Source organism: Abramis brama (genome assembly GCF_963993115.1).
Source record: "Abramis brama genome assembly, chromosome: 7".
Taxonomy (NCBI): Eukaryota; Metazoa; Chordata; class Actinopteri; order Cypriniformes; family Leuciscidae; genus Abramis; species Abramis brama.
The window spans coordinates 22,762,370-22,778,610 of record NC_139969.1 but is presented as its reverse complement, the minus strand read 5'-3'; the positions used below and the strand labels follow the sequence as shown (position 1 = coordinate 22,778,610).

Here is a 16,241-nt window from a genome sequence, read left to right as displayed (position 1 = left end):
TGGTGCCTTCTTCTTCTGATACATCTTCTAATGCTCCTTCACTGCAAGATTCATTCTGCGTCGCCTCCTCCTCACTAGCATCTTGATCAATTATCTGATGAAGAACATCATGCACAGAGAGCTTCTTCGCCATTGAGCTGCTACAAAATAAATGCCAAGCAAGGCACTGTGAGGCATTTATATGTGTCTGTGCTATAACATCTATATTTGTAAATTTTTCTCCCAAAACAATATGTCATAATATTTTGTCTGAAAACTGTGATGAAACAAAGAACATGAAAAAGATTATTTTGAAACAGGGTCACTGCGGACTAAATCCAGTTTGCGCATACGTGTGTGTGTTTGTGTGTGTGTGTGTGAGAGAGAGAGAATGTCAGATGGATATTAGATGCAGTTCAGGGCAGGATCAAGTTTCTCTCTGTGAAAAAGAATGTGTGTAATACTCAAAATAGTTTGTGTGGATTAACGTGTGTGTGTTTGTGTTTGGGTAGCGTGTGTATGCATGTATCCACACAATCACAGGTCCAAGGGCTCGATGTTTGCAAGCACACATGCACATGTGTACATGAACATAGTGAACATGCTCCTGAAAACTAAATTAGTCTCTTATTCTCAGTCTCTCCCATTCACTTTCAATGGCCGGCCATTTTTGACCGGGAACACCATAAGTATAACTCAAGTATGTGCCATTTTGTACAAAATAAAAGTTTTTCAAAACAAATTTCCTTGTGAAACATTAAAGTAGACTAGTGTGATCAACAGTGCATTTGTTCATATTTTATTTAATGTCTCCAAAAATATTCATAAATTATGCTTTTTTTACTCAAAAAATGATATGCCTACTCTCAGATAAATGAAGCCTACGATTAATCAGATGCAAATAGAAATATAAAACCAGTCCTAATTGAAAGAGAACAAGTTGACAAAAAAATTGAATCCAATATTGGGTGATAATATAGCATAACAAGTGATTTATAAGCTATTTTTTGTTGGCCGGTCATTTTTGACCGGGAACACCACAAGTGTGACTGTGCCATTTTGTACAAAATAAAAGCATTTCAAAACAAACACCCTAATTAAACATTAAAGCACAATAGTGTGATGAACAGAGCAATTTTTTTTTCCCATATTTTATTTAATATTGTGAAAATTATTCATAAATAATGCTTTTTTTTACTAAAAAAATGATATGCCTACTCTCAGATAAATGAGGCCTACGATTAATTAGATGCAAATAGAAATATAAAACCAGTCCTAATTGAAAGAAAACAAGTTGACAAAAAGATTGAATCCAATTTTGGGTGATAATATAGTATAATGAGATATTTATAAGCTATTTTTTTAGGCCGGTCATTTTTGACCGGGAACACAACAAGTGTAACAAGGTGACAAAACCCTCCCTAAAAAAGTATGAAAATTTTCAAAAAACATTTGAGAAGTAGTTATACTCTTTGTGAACAAAGTCACTAAGTTTCAGTCCAATGGGATGACATTAACTAGTATTTTCGGGAAAAAGAAAATCTTCTCCGGGTCAAAATGACCCGAACACAACCTTATAGTGAAAAAACTTTATAGACACAATTGCTCATCTTTTGCTAATTAGACTATGAATTTTAATTACTTTTAATTAATATAATATTCATATAACTATAGTCTATTATTTGACAAGTAATATTAAACTTTGCTTTTAAATTAATATAAATGCAATGCATTAATATATAGTGCCGTTAGACAACATGTATTCATTTGAGCTCTTTGTGAATCTATAATTATTAGGCCTATTTCTTTGATTCACATCATGCATTGATATAGTCAGACATTTTCTTTCAACTGCCTTGAAATACCGAGGTTTGTGAGACCGCTGAACCTGATGTAAACCAGGTTGGATTTACCTGGATTTGTCAATTCTAAACCTACTCTGAAACTCAGAGTATGTTCAGCTAGCTTCGTGCAACAGGCCACAGGGTTCGGTCGGCAGCTTTCACACTTATTCAAATGAACTGCACTAACAGAGAAATCACACCAGGGTTCGTTTTAATTAGGCCCCGTTTACACGTACATGGTTATTTTGAAAAACGGAGACATTTCCCTTCGTTTGTGCCCTTCGTTTACACGCAAACAGAGAATTTACCTCTGAAAACGATTCTTTCTAAAAACTCCGGCCAGAGTGGAGATTTTGGAAAACTTTGTTTGCACGTTTGCATGTAAACTGAGAAAAATTTAGTTTTAGGCAGCCGACGTCACAGTATGCGACAGAACTTGCACTTGCGTCAAAAGTGCGACCTATGTTTACATTTTCATTTGGCTAAATCTTTGTTCAAAAGAGAAAGAAGAAGTGATTTGTTGCTGTTGTTGCTATTTTTGGGATTCTGATTGGCTAACGTGGGCTTGAGCTTCTCGTTACACTGCCATCTACAGGTTTGGCATGCTTTTGATGGCATATATACACGGGTTTGTGTAAACGAACACTTTTCTGAAAACTGACAGTTGTGCACAATGTTATTTTTGAAAACGGAGAGGGTGAAATGTCAGTTAATGAAAATAGCAGGCCACGTGTAAACATAGCCTGAAACCAACATGCCAAGTGTGAACAAACCCTATAAGACCTTGTCCACACTAATATGGTTTCGGTTGAAAACACATCTTTTTCTTTCTGTTTTGGCCTTCCGTCCACACTGAGACAGCGTTTTTATTAATGAAAACGAACATTTTTGAAAATGCTCTCCAAAGTGGATACATTTGAAAACGCCGTTTTCACATTGGAGTGTGGACTGTCAAAATGGAGGTAATTAAAAACGATGACGTAAATTTTGTCATGTGACACATATTGTACCAATAGATATTCATGTTTATACTGGTATTGTGCCATTTATGTGCTATTCACTTTCACATTGTTGCTAAAATATGTGACTTTGCACACTCTTCATATCACAGTCCTGCAAAAATGATAGAAAATGTACTCACATTTGCTGTCCTGCGGAAATACATGAGAGCAGTTGCGTTTTAGACCAAACATACAGTGACTTTTGTGAGGTTTTACACATGCACAGTAAGGTGAATTTAGCGTTTTCTGACATTTCAGTGTGGATGAGAAACTTTTGAGAAACGCCTAAAAACACTAGTGTGGACGGAGAGCTTTTTTAAAATGAAAACACAGTTTTCAAATATATCTGGATTAATGTAGACGTAAGTGTGAATGCTGCCATGAAACACATGACCAAAAAAAACAATCAGAACATGACACATTAGACAAGGGAAGCACATTACATGATCACATGTGTAACATCAACGGGTGGATGAAGAAGACGAAGGTCAAGCAAAGATACAAAATACTCAATATTTATTTCCATAGGCAAGATCCAAACAAACACGAAACAGTGTGCAAGTGCACAAACAATAAACGACAATGAAAAGGAGTGAGAGGGGAACTTAAATACACAGATAATGACAAGGACAACAGGTGACGGTGATGATGATGATGAGGGTGATGAGGAGCAGGTGCAGGTGATAGAGGATTCTGGGAAGTGTAGTGAAGACACAGACGATGACAGACGGTGAATGTGACAACATGAGGGAAATGGAAACACTTGACAAGGAACCAGAAAACATGACTGTGGCAATACAAAATAAAAAACATGAAACTTAAATGTGATACCAAAACCAAACATGACAGGAACCCCCAACCAGATTGTCAACCTATTAAAATTATATATTTTACACTAGCCTATCTAATAACTCTTAATAATAACAAAAGCAAATAATGATGGTTCATTTTTGTTGTTAATATGCTAATAGATAATACAGATATTTGAATATTCATACTAGTATTGTTAATATGCTAAAAAAAGTGTTCATTTAATTTACAAGTGAAGACAATAATGTCAATGTAAATAAATAAATCAATGTACTTTAAGCAGTCCGCAAGAATATTGACAATTCAAGCTGCCTATTGTGTCTTTTAAAATTCACATTTTCTATTTCCACATTTAGAAAACTTTTTTAAATCTACAGTTCCTCCTTGGATCCCCAGGGGTCTGTGGACCCACTGGTTCCAAACAAACAGATATTATAGCATAAGCCTATATCAAGCATATTATATCATCTATATGTTGAATTTATACATACTTTAAAGGTCATTTGCAAATACATGAAAATCATCTAGAGGTCACTGTCCATGTTGGCCAAACACAGTACTAAAACATTTTCTTAGCTATTCTGCTACCACTGTGAGTATTATAGTTTGCTCTCAACCTGGTCTAACTTACAATCGCGGAATGACACTCTAAATCGGATTTGAACTCGCTGAACATCGGCACACTGAAAGGTAACATCAGGATGAATGAATCATGCGGTCCTCCACACCCTTGACTCCTTCCCCCTCCCCATCCATCATCTCACTTGCCTCTCCAGCCTCCATATTCGCTATCAGTCTACTACTAGTCAATTTTTTTTGTAAGCGCTCCCAAAAAGAGGAACTGTTTCACAGCGCGTAGGAGCAAGTGATTGGGAAACTGGGACAGAAAGTTGATTTGCATCAATTTGCAAAAAAGGAAGCAGGTGACGTGAGGTAATTGGACAGACAGATGAATTACTGAGCGCGAGGACTCGCGCACTGACAGATTCAATGCGTAATTACTGTGAGATTTTCAAAGAGGCGCGCGCTCGTGTTGCTTTTACGTCGACGAGGTGTACACGAAAAGCTTGTGTGCATGTATGAGACCTGGCGGTAGAGTCCATATATCGCGCTTATATAGATAAACACAAGCTGAGGAAGAACTTGCAGAACTTTTTGGCCCCACCGAAATAGGACATAATGCCTGTTCGACGGGGACACGTTGCGCCTCAGAACACCTTTCTGGACACCATCATTCGCAAATTCGAGGGACAGAGTAAGTGAAGACATGTTTATTTATTTATTGTCAAAAGTGCACTGAATGATGATGATTGACGACGATGATTTTTAAATGATTGTTATTAGGATTTGTAGATTATTACGATTTTTTAAAAAGTGTCAGAATAGCTGTATTGTTAAAGGTTTAACATTTTGAAACGTTAACTTTTTAGGATTTTTCTCTCTCTCTCTCTCTCTCTCTCTCTCTCTATATATATATATATATGTGTGTGTGTGTGTGTGTGTGTGTATATATATATATATATATATATATATATATATATATATATATATATATATATAGGCCCTAATATATATATCAACTCTTGAGCATTCTTGTCTCAAATATTTGAGTTTTTTTTTTTTTTTTTTGGTTCATTTACTGTAAGTTAAACCACAACAAAATGTCATATAGTATATCACTCTTTCAGCAAGTCAAGTTAAAACAGACATCCTTTCATCCAGAATGTCGGCTTTTTTTTCCTTTTTTTTTTTGGTTCTACATGGATGTGATTAATGAATATCTTATTTTTAATGTCCCTCAACAGATCGCAAATTCATCATCGCCAATGCTCGAGTTGAAAACTGTGCCATTATCTTCTGTAATGATGGCTTTTGCAGCATGTGCGGCTACACACGAGCAGAGGTCATGCAAAAGCCGTGTACGTGCAGTTTTCTGTATGGGCCACATACTGGACGACCAGCGATGGCCCAGATGGCCAAAGCCTTACTGGGCTCTGAAGAAAGGAAAGTGGAGATCTGCCTATACAGAAAAGATGGTACGTTTATGTGGGGGGTGTTTCTTTAATTTGCATATTTAAACGTTCATTTTGTAGAAGTCATTACAGTGACACTTAAAAATTGTCATAGGCCTTTTATGCTATGACAACAGGCAATAACAAGTTCCTTTGACCACAAGTTAAGAAAGCAAATTTATTCACTTGCATTCATTTAGTTTCATAGTTTTGTCTATGAATTGCAACCTGCATTCAGAGTGTTTCGTTGGACCCACTACTACTCATTCCCTGAACATAACATTATTTCATTTAGCTGAATCCTTCTATGTGACATTTGATGTGTCCCATGAAAATTGATCTTTGAGTATAGCATCCTTTATTGTAGATGCTCAACTTACTGAAAGTGCTATTCTAATTATTTCTATTTATGTCCTTTCCTATTTAAAGACATCATTTATGGATGATGTATTGATTTCCAGGACAGCTGGGAGTTTGAGAATAGGAACAATAGACATAGAAGACATAATTGCAAAGGACAATTTCTCACTATCCAGATCAATTCCCAGTGCTGTCCAAATGGTTGCATAAGGGCATCACAACATTGTGTCCTCTAGTGGTGCTCAGGACAGAGGGCAATGCAGTGGGGATTTACAAGATAGCAACATTACAACATCCATGAGCTCCTATATAGAAATGCTCCTATATGACTATTTATTTAGAGAATATGCTAAAATGTTAACAGAGCTGACAGGGGCGGTTTCTTCATTAGGGCGATTGGGCGTCGCACCACCAAAGTGTGAAAGGGACTTTTTCAATCACATTCGCATTCAACCACAGAGTTACGCTAGCAGTCACTGTTGTTCTGCCTCTGGATATAGTCCAGTCAGCATCAAGTCACGTTCTGTGGAGTACCACCTCTTTTTGGGCGATTTCACTCTGGCCGAGAATTGCCCAGAGTGTTCCCGTAGACTTCCATACAAAGATTTTTTTTTTTGAACTGCAGGGACTGCAATGCACTCTCTATGGGTTCCGGGAGGGCTCGCACTAACGTGCTTTCACATCATATGGAAACTTCACTTGTGCAGCGATTGGTGGAAACAAATATACCTCTATTAATAATCTTTAAGCTGAAGTGACATCCAATAATTTCCTAAGTGCATAACTTACATTTCACGGACATATTCGCCATCTGTTAATGTTAGAAAGTCAAGCAAATATTTTCATTTTGCTGTCATGAGTGGACGAGCTAAACTCGTAGCTAAACTTCCGTGAAGGAGCGCCGCTGTGACAGATGGAGGGCAATAGAATAGGAGCGCAATAATTCTGACTAAAATATACATTGACACTAAAAAAGACCTACAGCTGTATTTTTATGATATCAGTTTTGTTTTTTATTTATTTTCATTTTAAGTTTAGTAAATTTAACTACTTCTTTAAAAATCATTATTTTGTTTTTAGATTGTACTGTTGCAATGTTAGAATGTAATGTGATTTGACCCCTTTTTTTGGATAGACTGCAAGGTAGACAGACTGCAAGGTCACATTCACTGTGTTTGTTTTCATATAGCCTTCAATATGAACATTGTTTGTAGGACAATATTGATCAGGATATGAAATATTTTTTTAAAAAATTAAATACAGTTTAAAAAAAAAAATTCAAATAGAAAAAGAAAATGTAAATACTGAGATTATACCATACATTGCCATTTAGCCCAAAGATTCAGATTTCTTTGGCAATTGGCTATTGCCAAACCCTATACCTTAAACCCTATACCTATATATACCCTATAACCCTATACCTCCAATTAATTTTTTTTAGCACCAGCCGCCACTGAGAGCTGATAAACATATTCATAATCCATCCTAAGGTTTAGAATGTCCCAGCACAGGGTATTTTTCCACTGATCTGGATGTTAGAAATACTTCCCAATGTGACCCTGTGTAACCAAACCACTCTAAATTTCTCAGGTGTGCTCAGGCTACATTTAGTCATTCCGAAATATGAGACCTTCTCTTTTCTGACTTTCTTACATTGACGTCTAAATCTCATTACAGTATGTCATTGGTAACAGTAAACTTTAGGATATATATGTGTACAATCATGCTAATGTTCAGACTTTTATCAGGGTCTGTGGTACTGTAACAGTATATAAACCTGTATGTCAAATCCATCACCCTGCACCTACCAAGATTGGACGTCATGTTCACTATGCATATTGGAATTAATAGCCAGAGGCGTTGCAATAGGGCAGGCAAGCCAGCCAGCCTTTTTCAACCTTGAGCAGCACTTACTCACGGTATGTAGAAAATGCATGATTTGATTTGTTAAACATAAAAAGGACTTATCCGCCTGATCCAAGTGTTTGTGCGGAGTGTGGAGCGCGCTCTGCATGACATGGAGGCGCAGGCGCGATTACTTGCATTTTCCTATAAACAGTGGAAACAACTTAAAATACTCCATCATTTCTGGCCATACAGAAAAGAATAATGCATCAGTCGCAACTACTTTTATTTGTGTAAACTCACAATAACAAGAAAACGTTGTGCTTTTGTAAAATAAAACAAAACAATCAGGGCGCGCTTTCATGGTCTCAAAAATAAACCGAAACACAGCGTATACTAGCCTCACGTACATGAGAAATATATCTATATAAAGCTTGAAATGTCCACTTTTAAACGAAAAAATTTGTATCGAAAGCAAATACCGTCTGATTATGTAATCCGGATCTACTTTACAGCGGAGATGTATGGAGATGTTTGTAGTCGACACTGTTTTAGAAAACACTAGTTTATTGTTAAACAATTAAAATGCCTCGCTATTTTTAAGACATATTTATTATCATTAGCCTGCTTTTGCAGCCAGATTTATGCATGCGTTTGAGCGCAGAATAGGCTATATTCCTCCATGCACCCAGTATTTAAGCAGAAATTAATTTAAAAGTGCGATTAGTCGACTAATTGCTTAAATGAATGACTACTAGTCACTAGAAAAATCTTTAGTCTATGGCAACTCTAATCAATACATTTAATATAGTTTACATTATTTAATTAGTAATAAGTATCCAGCTCTTTACATTCAATTAGTTAAGTTAACAATTAGTTAATGAACTAATTAAATAATAAAACAAAGATTAAATTAAGATGCTAACTATATGTTTCTTGCTTATTCCACCACGCAAATTACTGTTTTTAAGGTGACAATCTGTTACACATTTGAAGATTTATTGTATCTTGAAGATTGTTGTATTGTATCTTATAAAGATGAAGAGTGACATTTCGTTAATTAAAAAAACAAGCACATAATGTTGTAAAAATTAAACAACTTATGTTCTGTTAGATGTTCTGTGTTTTGACTTGAATTTTGTATAATAATATCTTTAGGTAATGATGATATATTAACAAAAAAATCATAAAACATATATAAAATACACACACACACACACACACACAAATATATATAGAGGGGCGTAGCACAAGATCCCGGGCCCTATAGGCAGTCCTGATGGGCCCCCATGTTCCAAATAAAATATATTCCAGACTTTTCAAGGGCCCTCTCTCCCCTTGGGGCCCTGGTAATCAGTACTGGTTTTACCCCCAGTCCGACACCCCTGTATATATATATATAAAGGGCCTCATTGATTAATTTTGCCAATGAGGGGGCCCCACTCAGTGTTGGTTTGCCTCTGTCAATAGCCATATAAATATAAACTATTGTTAGGGTTCAGATGCCATGTTTAAAGGTTTAAAGGGTTAGTTCACCCAAAAATGAAAATTCTGTCAGTAATTCTGTCAGCCTTCTTCAACAGCCTTCAACAGTAAATATAAATGATGATGCAGTTTTGTGTGCGAGTCCCAAAACAACCTTAAAAATGGTTGAGAATTAATCAGCAGAAAGACTTTGCACTAAGATTTTTTAGTTACTCTAAAGCATAAATACAAGAAGATGTGGACGTGTTATAAATGTGTAGATGGCTATAGTCCAGAGGATCATTTATTACTGAAAACTAATGCGAGGTAATGAAGGTGTCATGGTCAGTAATGACGTCCTACAGTCTGGAGAGGACTACTGGAAGTTTCTACACAAATTACCTGCTGGAAGGACACACGAAAAGCTCCTCCGAGGGAACTTTGAAGGATAATGATGCTTCAGCAAAAAGCTGCAATACATAGAAAGGCCATGGGGAAATATTCAAAACCTTCTAAGGATAAAACTAGTTTAATCAGCATATAACAGTTTTGTTACCCAGTGCACAAATGTCTGTTTTCCCGTAAAGGACTCTTGTTGCCACAAAGATCCTTGCCTCTGAAGACAGTTCTTGGGAAGGACGTTGAAAGCATGAGCGTGGAACTAATGGTGGTTGCACAAGTAATCCTTCAACACAAAAGAGCAATTCCAAAGTCGACTCAATTAGTGAATGCCCATCCCTTTTTAAAGTATGTTGGCCCTATGAGGTTTAACTGTGAAGAAAATGACGGTGAACTGTATAAAGCATAGCAGATTATCCCTTAATAATGACCCCTGGGGCAGTTTGTGCTCTTGCAGTAAATGATCTGGGGCGACTTTTAATAAGAACTCCCCATTTCAAACTTTTCTTACATTTTTTTCTTTTATATTTAATAAAAAATAATGGTATTATTCTTTTCACTTCAAGGAATACTTCACCAAAATTAAAATTCTGTCATTTATTTGTTGCATGCCTTCATGATGAGTTATTTATAGTAGAATAACCAAGCTGCTTTTTCTTAATCAAACCTAACGCCCGTTTCACACATACTCCGTTTGCAGTGCGTATGCGGTGCGTATTTTTTTCCGTACCCATGTTAACAGGTTAGAGCTTTCACACTGCACGCGGTTGCAGTCCGTCGATCCGTTCCAGTTGCGGTGCGTATACAGCAGTGCAGAGATCGTTTCCGCACCGAGTCTATTTTTGCTGTGCTGCAAACGCTGAATTAAAGTGACAGCGCATGTTTCGTGGTCAAAATGAACACATATTGACCTGAAAATGTAGAAATTTCACCATAAATGCGATTAATGAAATAAAATGTAGTAATCTCACCATAAATGTATTTAATTAAATACTACTTTTTCCACAAGACCGGGGTAAAGCAAGGAAAGCTACAATTTACCTCAACAAGGCGACATACAACACTTGTCTCATTCGTGGAGGTAAAAAAAAACAAGTTCTTTGTGACATGCAAGATTTATTGTATTAAAATTTAAATGAAAAAGAAAAGGCATGCGAGTGGGCTGTTTTTGTCAATTTTAAGTTTTAATTTAAAATGTTTGCGATTTAATATGTAGGCTACATGGTTAAATTTTATCACTTGCTTGAGCAACTTAATATAAGTAGAAGTAGGCTATGCATTGAATAATAGGCTGCCGTTGTTTAAATTGTGTTTAAACGTGCATACGTCTATTAAAGAGTGTATGTACAAAGAGAATCGCAATGCTGAGACGTTAAGACCGGGGTAAATCAATGGAAAATACAATTTACCTCAACAAGGCGACATAATGAACAACACTCGTCTCATTCGTGGAGGTGGAAAAACAAGTTCTTTGTGACATGCAAGATTTATTATATAAAGATTTAAATTATGCAAGGAAAGGGTATGAGTCTGATGTTTTTGTCAATTTTACGTTTTAATTTAAAATGTAGGCTTTGCGATTTTAAGTAGGCTACATGGTAAAATATTTTACCACTTGCTTGAGCAACTTAATATATAATTATATAGAAGTAATGTATTTAATAATATGTTGTTTAAATTGTGTTTAAACGTGAATACATCTATTAAAGAGTGTAGGCTATATGTGTACAAAGAGAATCGCAATGCTGACAAAAAAACATTTTTTAAATAAAAGTTGCTGATAACTTCTTGATTTGAAATACAAATTGAGAGTAGGCCTATGTATTTGTGGTATAGCCAGCAGCGGATCAGTTACGCACTGCAAACGCAGCATATGTGAAAGCACTATTGCGCGTGCTGCTCCTGCACTGCATACGCAATGCAACACGCACCGCACACGCACTGCACACGGAGTATGTGTGAAACGGGCGTAATGGTGAGCACGTATGTCAAGCATGGGCAAAATTTTTATCTGTTCTTCACACACACACACACACACACAGGGCCGTTTGAAGGAATTTGGGGGCCCCAAGCAAAATGGACATGGAGGCCCCCCCAATAAAAAACATATTATAATTCCGTCCGTTCGAAAAAAAAGTTGCACTAACTGTTTGTTACAAGCAGCATTTGCCATCAGGCAGGTAGCTAACATAAACATATTTTTTCTAGCCTACCTGCTGCAAAATTACACCATTTGTACAAGACAAGTGGAGCTATTTTATCCAGTGTAATTTATCACTTACCACTAGGGGTGTAACAAAATTCACGGTTCGGTTCAATACGATACACACGGTTTGGTATGTTTTCGATACAGCAAAAAGAAAGAAATGCCAATTTCCTTGATTTATTTATTTTTCTTCTTTTTTTAATTAAAACTAGCATCATAAAATATGATTTCTTTTTACTTTGAGCAATTCTGGAGCTATAATTGACTCTTCTTAGGAGCATATAAAACAAAACAGCTCCTTGGAAAAAATTAAATGTAATATTGTAGTAGTTATAAACAAATGTTTATTTTAGTTAAGATTAACATTTGAGGGCATTGTATTCATAATGTCAAAATAAAACCGACGTAATGTTACTTGAAGGCATTATAGCCTACTATTCCTGCCAAACTATGTGAATGTTTCTCACTACATCTCGCAGCGATGTTATTACTTCTGTGGCGAATTCAAATGCTTTCTTTACTGGATCTCTTATTAGCGCTGTGTAGTAACAGTGTCGCATGATCACGATCGGCTCGCGCTGCACTGGTCCAAACTGATAAACAACGGTCCGTCAACCACACAATAACGAGTAGCCCAGTTTCGTTCCGCTTGCATTACGTTTGCACATTTGATGCTGGGCAATGTTGTCTCTACATTATGAGCGCGCTTGCCACGCGCAACGCGCCTACATTTGAAATAACGAAATTTTGGTCGGCAGGAAAATTGATCCAACGAACCGTTCGGTTTGAAAATGCATACCGAACACTGAACCGAAAGCCTCGTACCGAACACTGAACCGAAAACCTCGTACCGAACGGTTCAATACGAATACGTGTATCGTTACACCCCTACTTACCACTATCTTGTTTTTTCTTATCCTCCTCTTCCTTTCTCTTCATTCTTTTCTGGCTTCCTGAAGCATAATTCCGCTTCATGATGACTGCCGAGGAGTTTTTGTATTTTGCCGGCAGCAGAGATCGCGTGGTTGGCTGTCAGCGACTACTGAGAGGGGCCCCCTTGAGGGGGATCCCGATAACAGTGTCATTGCACTTTACTGCATTGACTATCAAAGGGGCGCTCACACAGTTTGTCGTTGCATTTTATTCTTAACAAGTCGTTGTCTTGGGGCCCCAGGCCAGCTCGGGGCCCCAAGCAATTGCTTGGTTTGCCTGCCTTGTCGCGACGGGCCTGCACACACACACACACACTGTTCACACTGTATCGCAACTGTTCAGATCAGATTTCTGTGTCCTGTGGTGCTCGTTTTCCAGAATATCTGCATTGGTTTCTATGGCAATGACGTTGCGTTCGTAGGCATACGCCAAAAACAACAACAACAACAGAAACATGGAGGGGTTTGCAATACAGATGTTGCCTTATTTACAATATGACAATGTGTAGCCGATGCGCTGGACTACCGCATCTTAATAATAATAATTCATTACATTTATATAGCGCTTTTCTCTGCACTTAAAGCGAGAATACATATGGAAGGGGGGAATCTCCTCAACCACCACCAATGTGCAGCATCCACCTAGATGAAGCGACGGCAGCCATATACTGCGCCAGAACCCCCACCACACACCAGCTTATTGGTGGAGAGGAGACAGAGTGATGAAGCGAATTAGTGTATATATATATATATATATATATATATATATATATATATATGAAGACTTCAGATGCAAAAGCCTCTAAGTGCCATCTGAAATTTCCTTCTAGAATGATCATTTTTTATCAAGCTTGTATGTTTATGTTCACTTATTTCACTTTAATGGCAATGAAAATTACCTATTAATTGTCATTAAAGTGAAATTACTGAACTTAAATATGAGCTTGATAAAAATACAAATTTTAGAATAAAATTTCAGATGGCACTTAGAGGCTTTTGCATCTGAAGTCTTCATATATATATATATATATATATATATATATATATATATATATATATATATATATATATATACACAGTGGGGAGAACAAGTATTTGATACACTGCCGATTTTGCAGGTTTTCCTACTTACAAAGCATGTAGAGGTCTGTAATCTTTATCATATGTACTCATCAACTGTGAGTGACGGAATCTAAAACAAAAATCCAGAAAATCACATTGTATTATTTTTAAGTAATTAATTTGCATTTTATTGCATGACATAAGTATTTGATCACCTACCAACCAGTAAGAAATCCGGCTCTCACAGACCTGTTAGTTTTTCTTTAAGAAGCCCTCCTGTTCTCCACTCATTACCTGTATTAACTGCACCTGTTTGAACTCGTTACCTGTATAAAAGACACCTATCCACACACTCAATCAAACAGACTCCAACCTCTCCACAATGGCCAAGACCAGAGAGCTGTGTAAGGACATCAGGGATAAAATTGTAGACCTGCACAAGGCTGGGATGGGCTACAGGACAATAGGCAAGCAGCTTGGTGAGAAGGCAACAACTGTTGGCGCAATTATTAGAAAATGGAAGAAGTTCAAGATGACAGTCAATCTCCCTCAGTCTGGGGCACCATGCAAGATCTCACCTCGTGGGGCATCAATGATCATGAGGAAGGTGAGGGATCAGCCCAGAACTACACGGCAGGACCTGGTCAATGACCTGAAGAGAGCTGGGACCACAGTCTCAAAGAAAACCATTAGTAACACACTACGCCGTCATGGATTAAAATCCTGCAGCGCACGCAAGGTCCCCCTGCTCAAGCCAGCGCATGTCCAGGCCCGTCTGAAGTTTGCCAAAGACCATCTGGATGATCCAGAGGAGGAATGGGAGAAGGTCATGTGGTCTGATGAGACAAAAATAGAGCTTTTTGGTCTAAACTCCACTCGCCGTGTTTGGAGGAAGAAGAAGGATGAGTACAACTCCAAGAACACCATCCCAACCGTGAAGCATGGAGGTGGAAACATCATTCTTTGGGGATGCTTTTCTGCAAAGGGGACAGGACGACTGCATCGTATTGAGGGGAGGATGGATGGGGCCATGTATCGTGAGATCTTGGCCAACAACCTCCTTCCTTCAGTAAGGGCATTGAAGATGGGTCGTGGCTGGGTCTTCCAGCATGACAACGACCCGAAACACACAGCCAGGGCAACTAAGGAGTGGCTCCGTAAGAAGCATCTCAAGGTCCTGGAGTGGCCTAGCCAGTCTCCAGACCTGAACCCAATAGAAAATCTTTGGAGGGAGCTGAAAGTCCGTATTGCCCAGTGACAGCCCTGAAACCTGAAGGATCTGGAGAAGGTCTGTATGGAGGAGTGGGCCAAAATCCCTGCTGCAGTGTGTGCAAACCTGGTCAAGAACTACTGGAAATGTATGATCTCTGTAATTGCAAACAAAGGTTTCTGTACCAAATATTAAAGGATTAGTTCACTTTTAATAAAAACTTTTGCTGATAATTTACTCACCCCCATGTCATCCAAGATGTCCATGTCTTTCTTTCTTCAGTCGAAAAGAAATTAAGGTTTTTGATGAAAACATTCCAGGATTTTTCTCCATATAATGGACTTCAATGGGCCCCAAATGGTTCAAGGTCCAAATGACAGTTTCAGTGCAGCTTCAAAGGGCTTTAAACGATACCAGACGATGAATAAGGGTCTTATCTAGCGAAACGATCGGTCATTTCCAAAATAAATAAAAAAGTTTAAGTTTTATAAGCACAAATGCTCGCCTTGCTCTGTTCTGTGATGCGCGTTAGTGATGTCATGTAATACGCAATTACGTTGAAAAGGTCACGCTTGATGTAGGTGGAAGTACATTATGTGATTTTCTGGATTTTTGTTTTAGATTCCGTCACTCACAGTTGAAGAGTACCTATGATAAAAAACTTCTATATGCTTTGTAAGTGGGAAAACCTGCAAAATCGGCAGTGTATCAAATACTTGTTCTCCCCACTGTATATATATATACACCCCAACCCCAACTTTCGAAAGACATCTTGGGATTTTTAATGACCACAGGGAGTCAGGACCTCGGTTTAAACGTCTCATCCGAAGGACGCTGCTCTTTGACAGTATAGTGTCCCCATCACTTTACTGGGGCGTTAGGACCCACACAGACCACAGGGTGAGCGCCCCCTGCTGGCCCCACTAACACCTCTTCCAGCAGCAACCTGGTTTTCTCAGGAGGTCTCCCATCCAGGTACTGACCAGCCTCAACCCTGCTTAGCTTCAGTGGGCAACTAGTCTTGGGCTACAGGGTGATATGGCTGCTGTCTTATGAGGCAGCGGCAGAAACGCAGGAGGCTGATATGCGTGGCTTTATGCGTCTCAAAATTCAACGT

The 16,241-nt window shown here is 37.9% G+C and overlaps 1 protein-coding gene across 2 annotated transcripts in view; it reads left to right on the top strand.

The window, feature by feature from the left end:
- The first annotated feature begins 4,415 nt into the window (after positions 1 to 4,415).
- The window catches only part of kcnh2a (potassium voltage-gated channel, subfamily H (eag-related), member 2a), a 48,318-nt gene continuing 36,492 nt past the window's right edge, over positions 4,416 to 16,241 (top strand). For both annotated transcript variants that reach the window (XM_084118932.1, XM_084118931.1), the window contains exons 1-2: positions 4,416 to 4,889; positions 5,440 to 5,670. In XM_084118932.1, the coding sequence (XP_083975058.1) occupies positions 4,814 to 4,889; positions 5,440 to 5,670 (307 nt within the window). In that variant the 5' untranslated portion in view covers positions 4,416 to 4,813. The remainder of the gene's footprint in view (positions 4,890 to 5,439; positions 5,671 to 16,241) is intronic.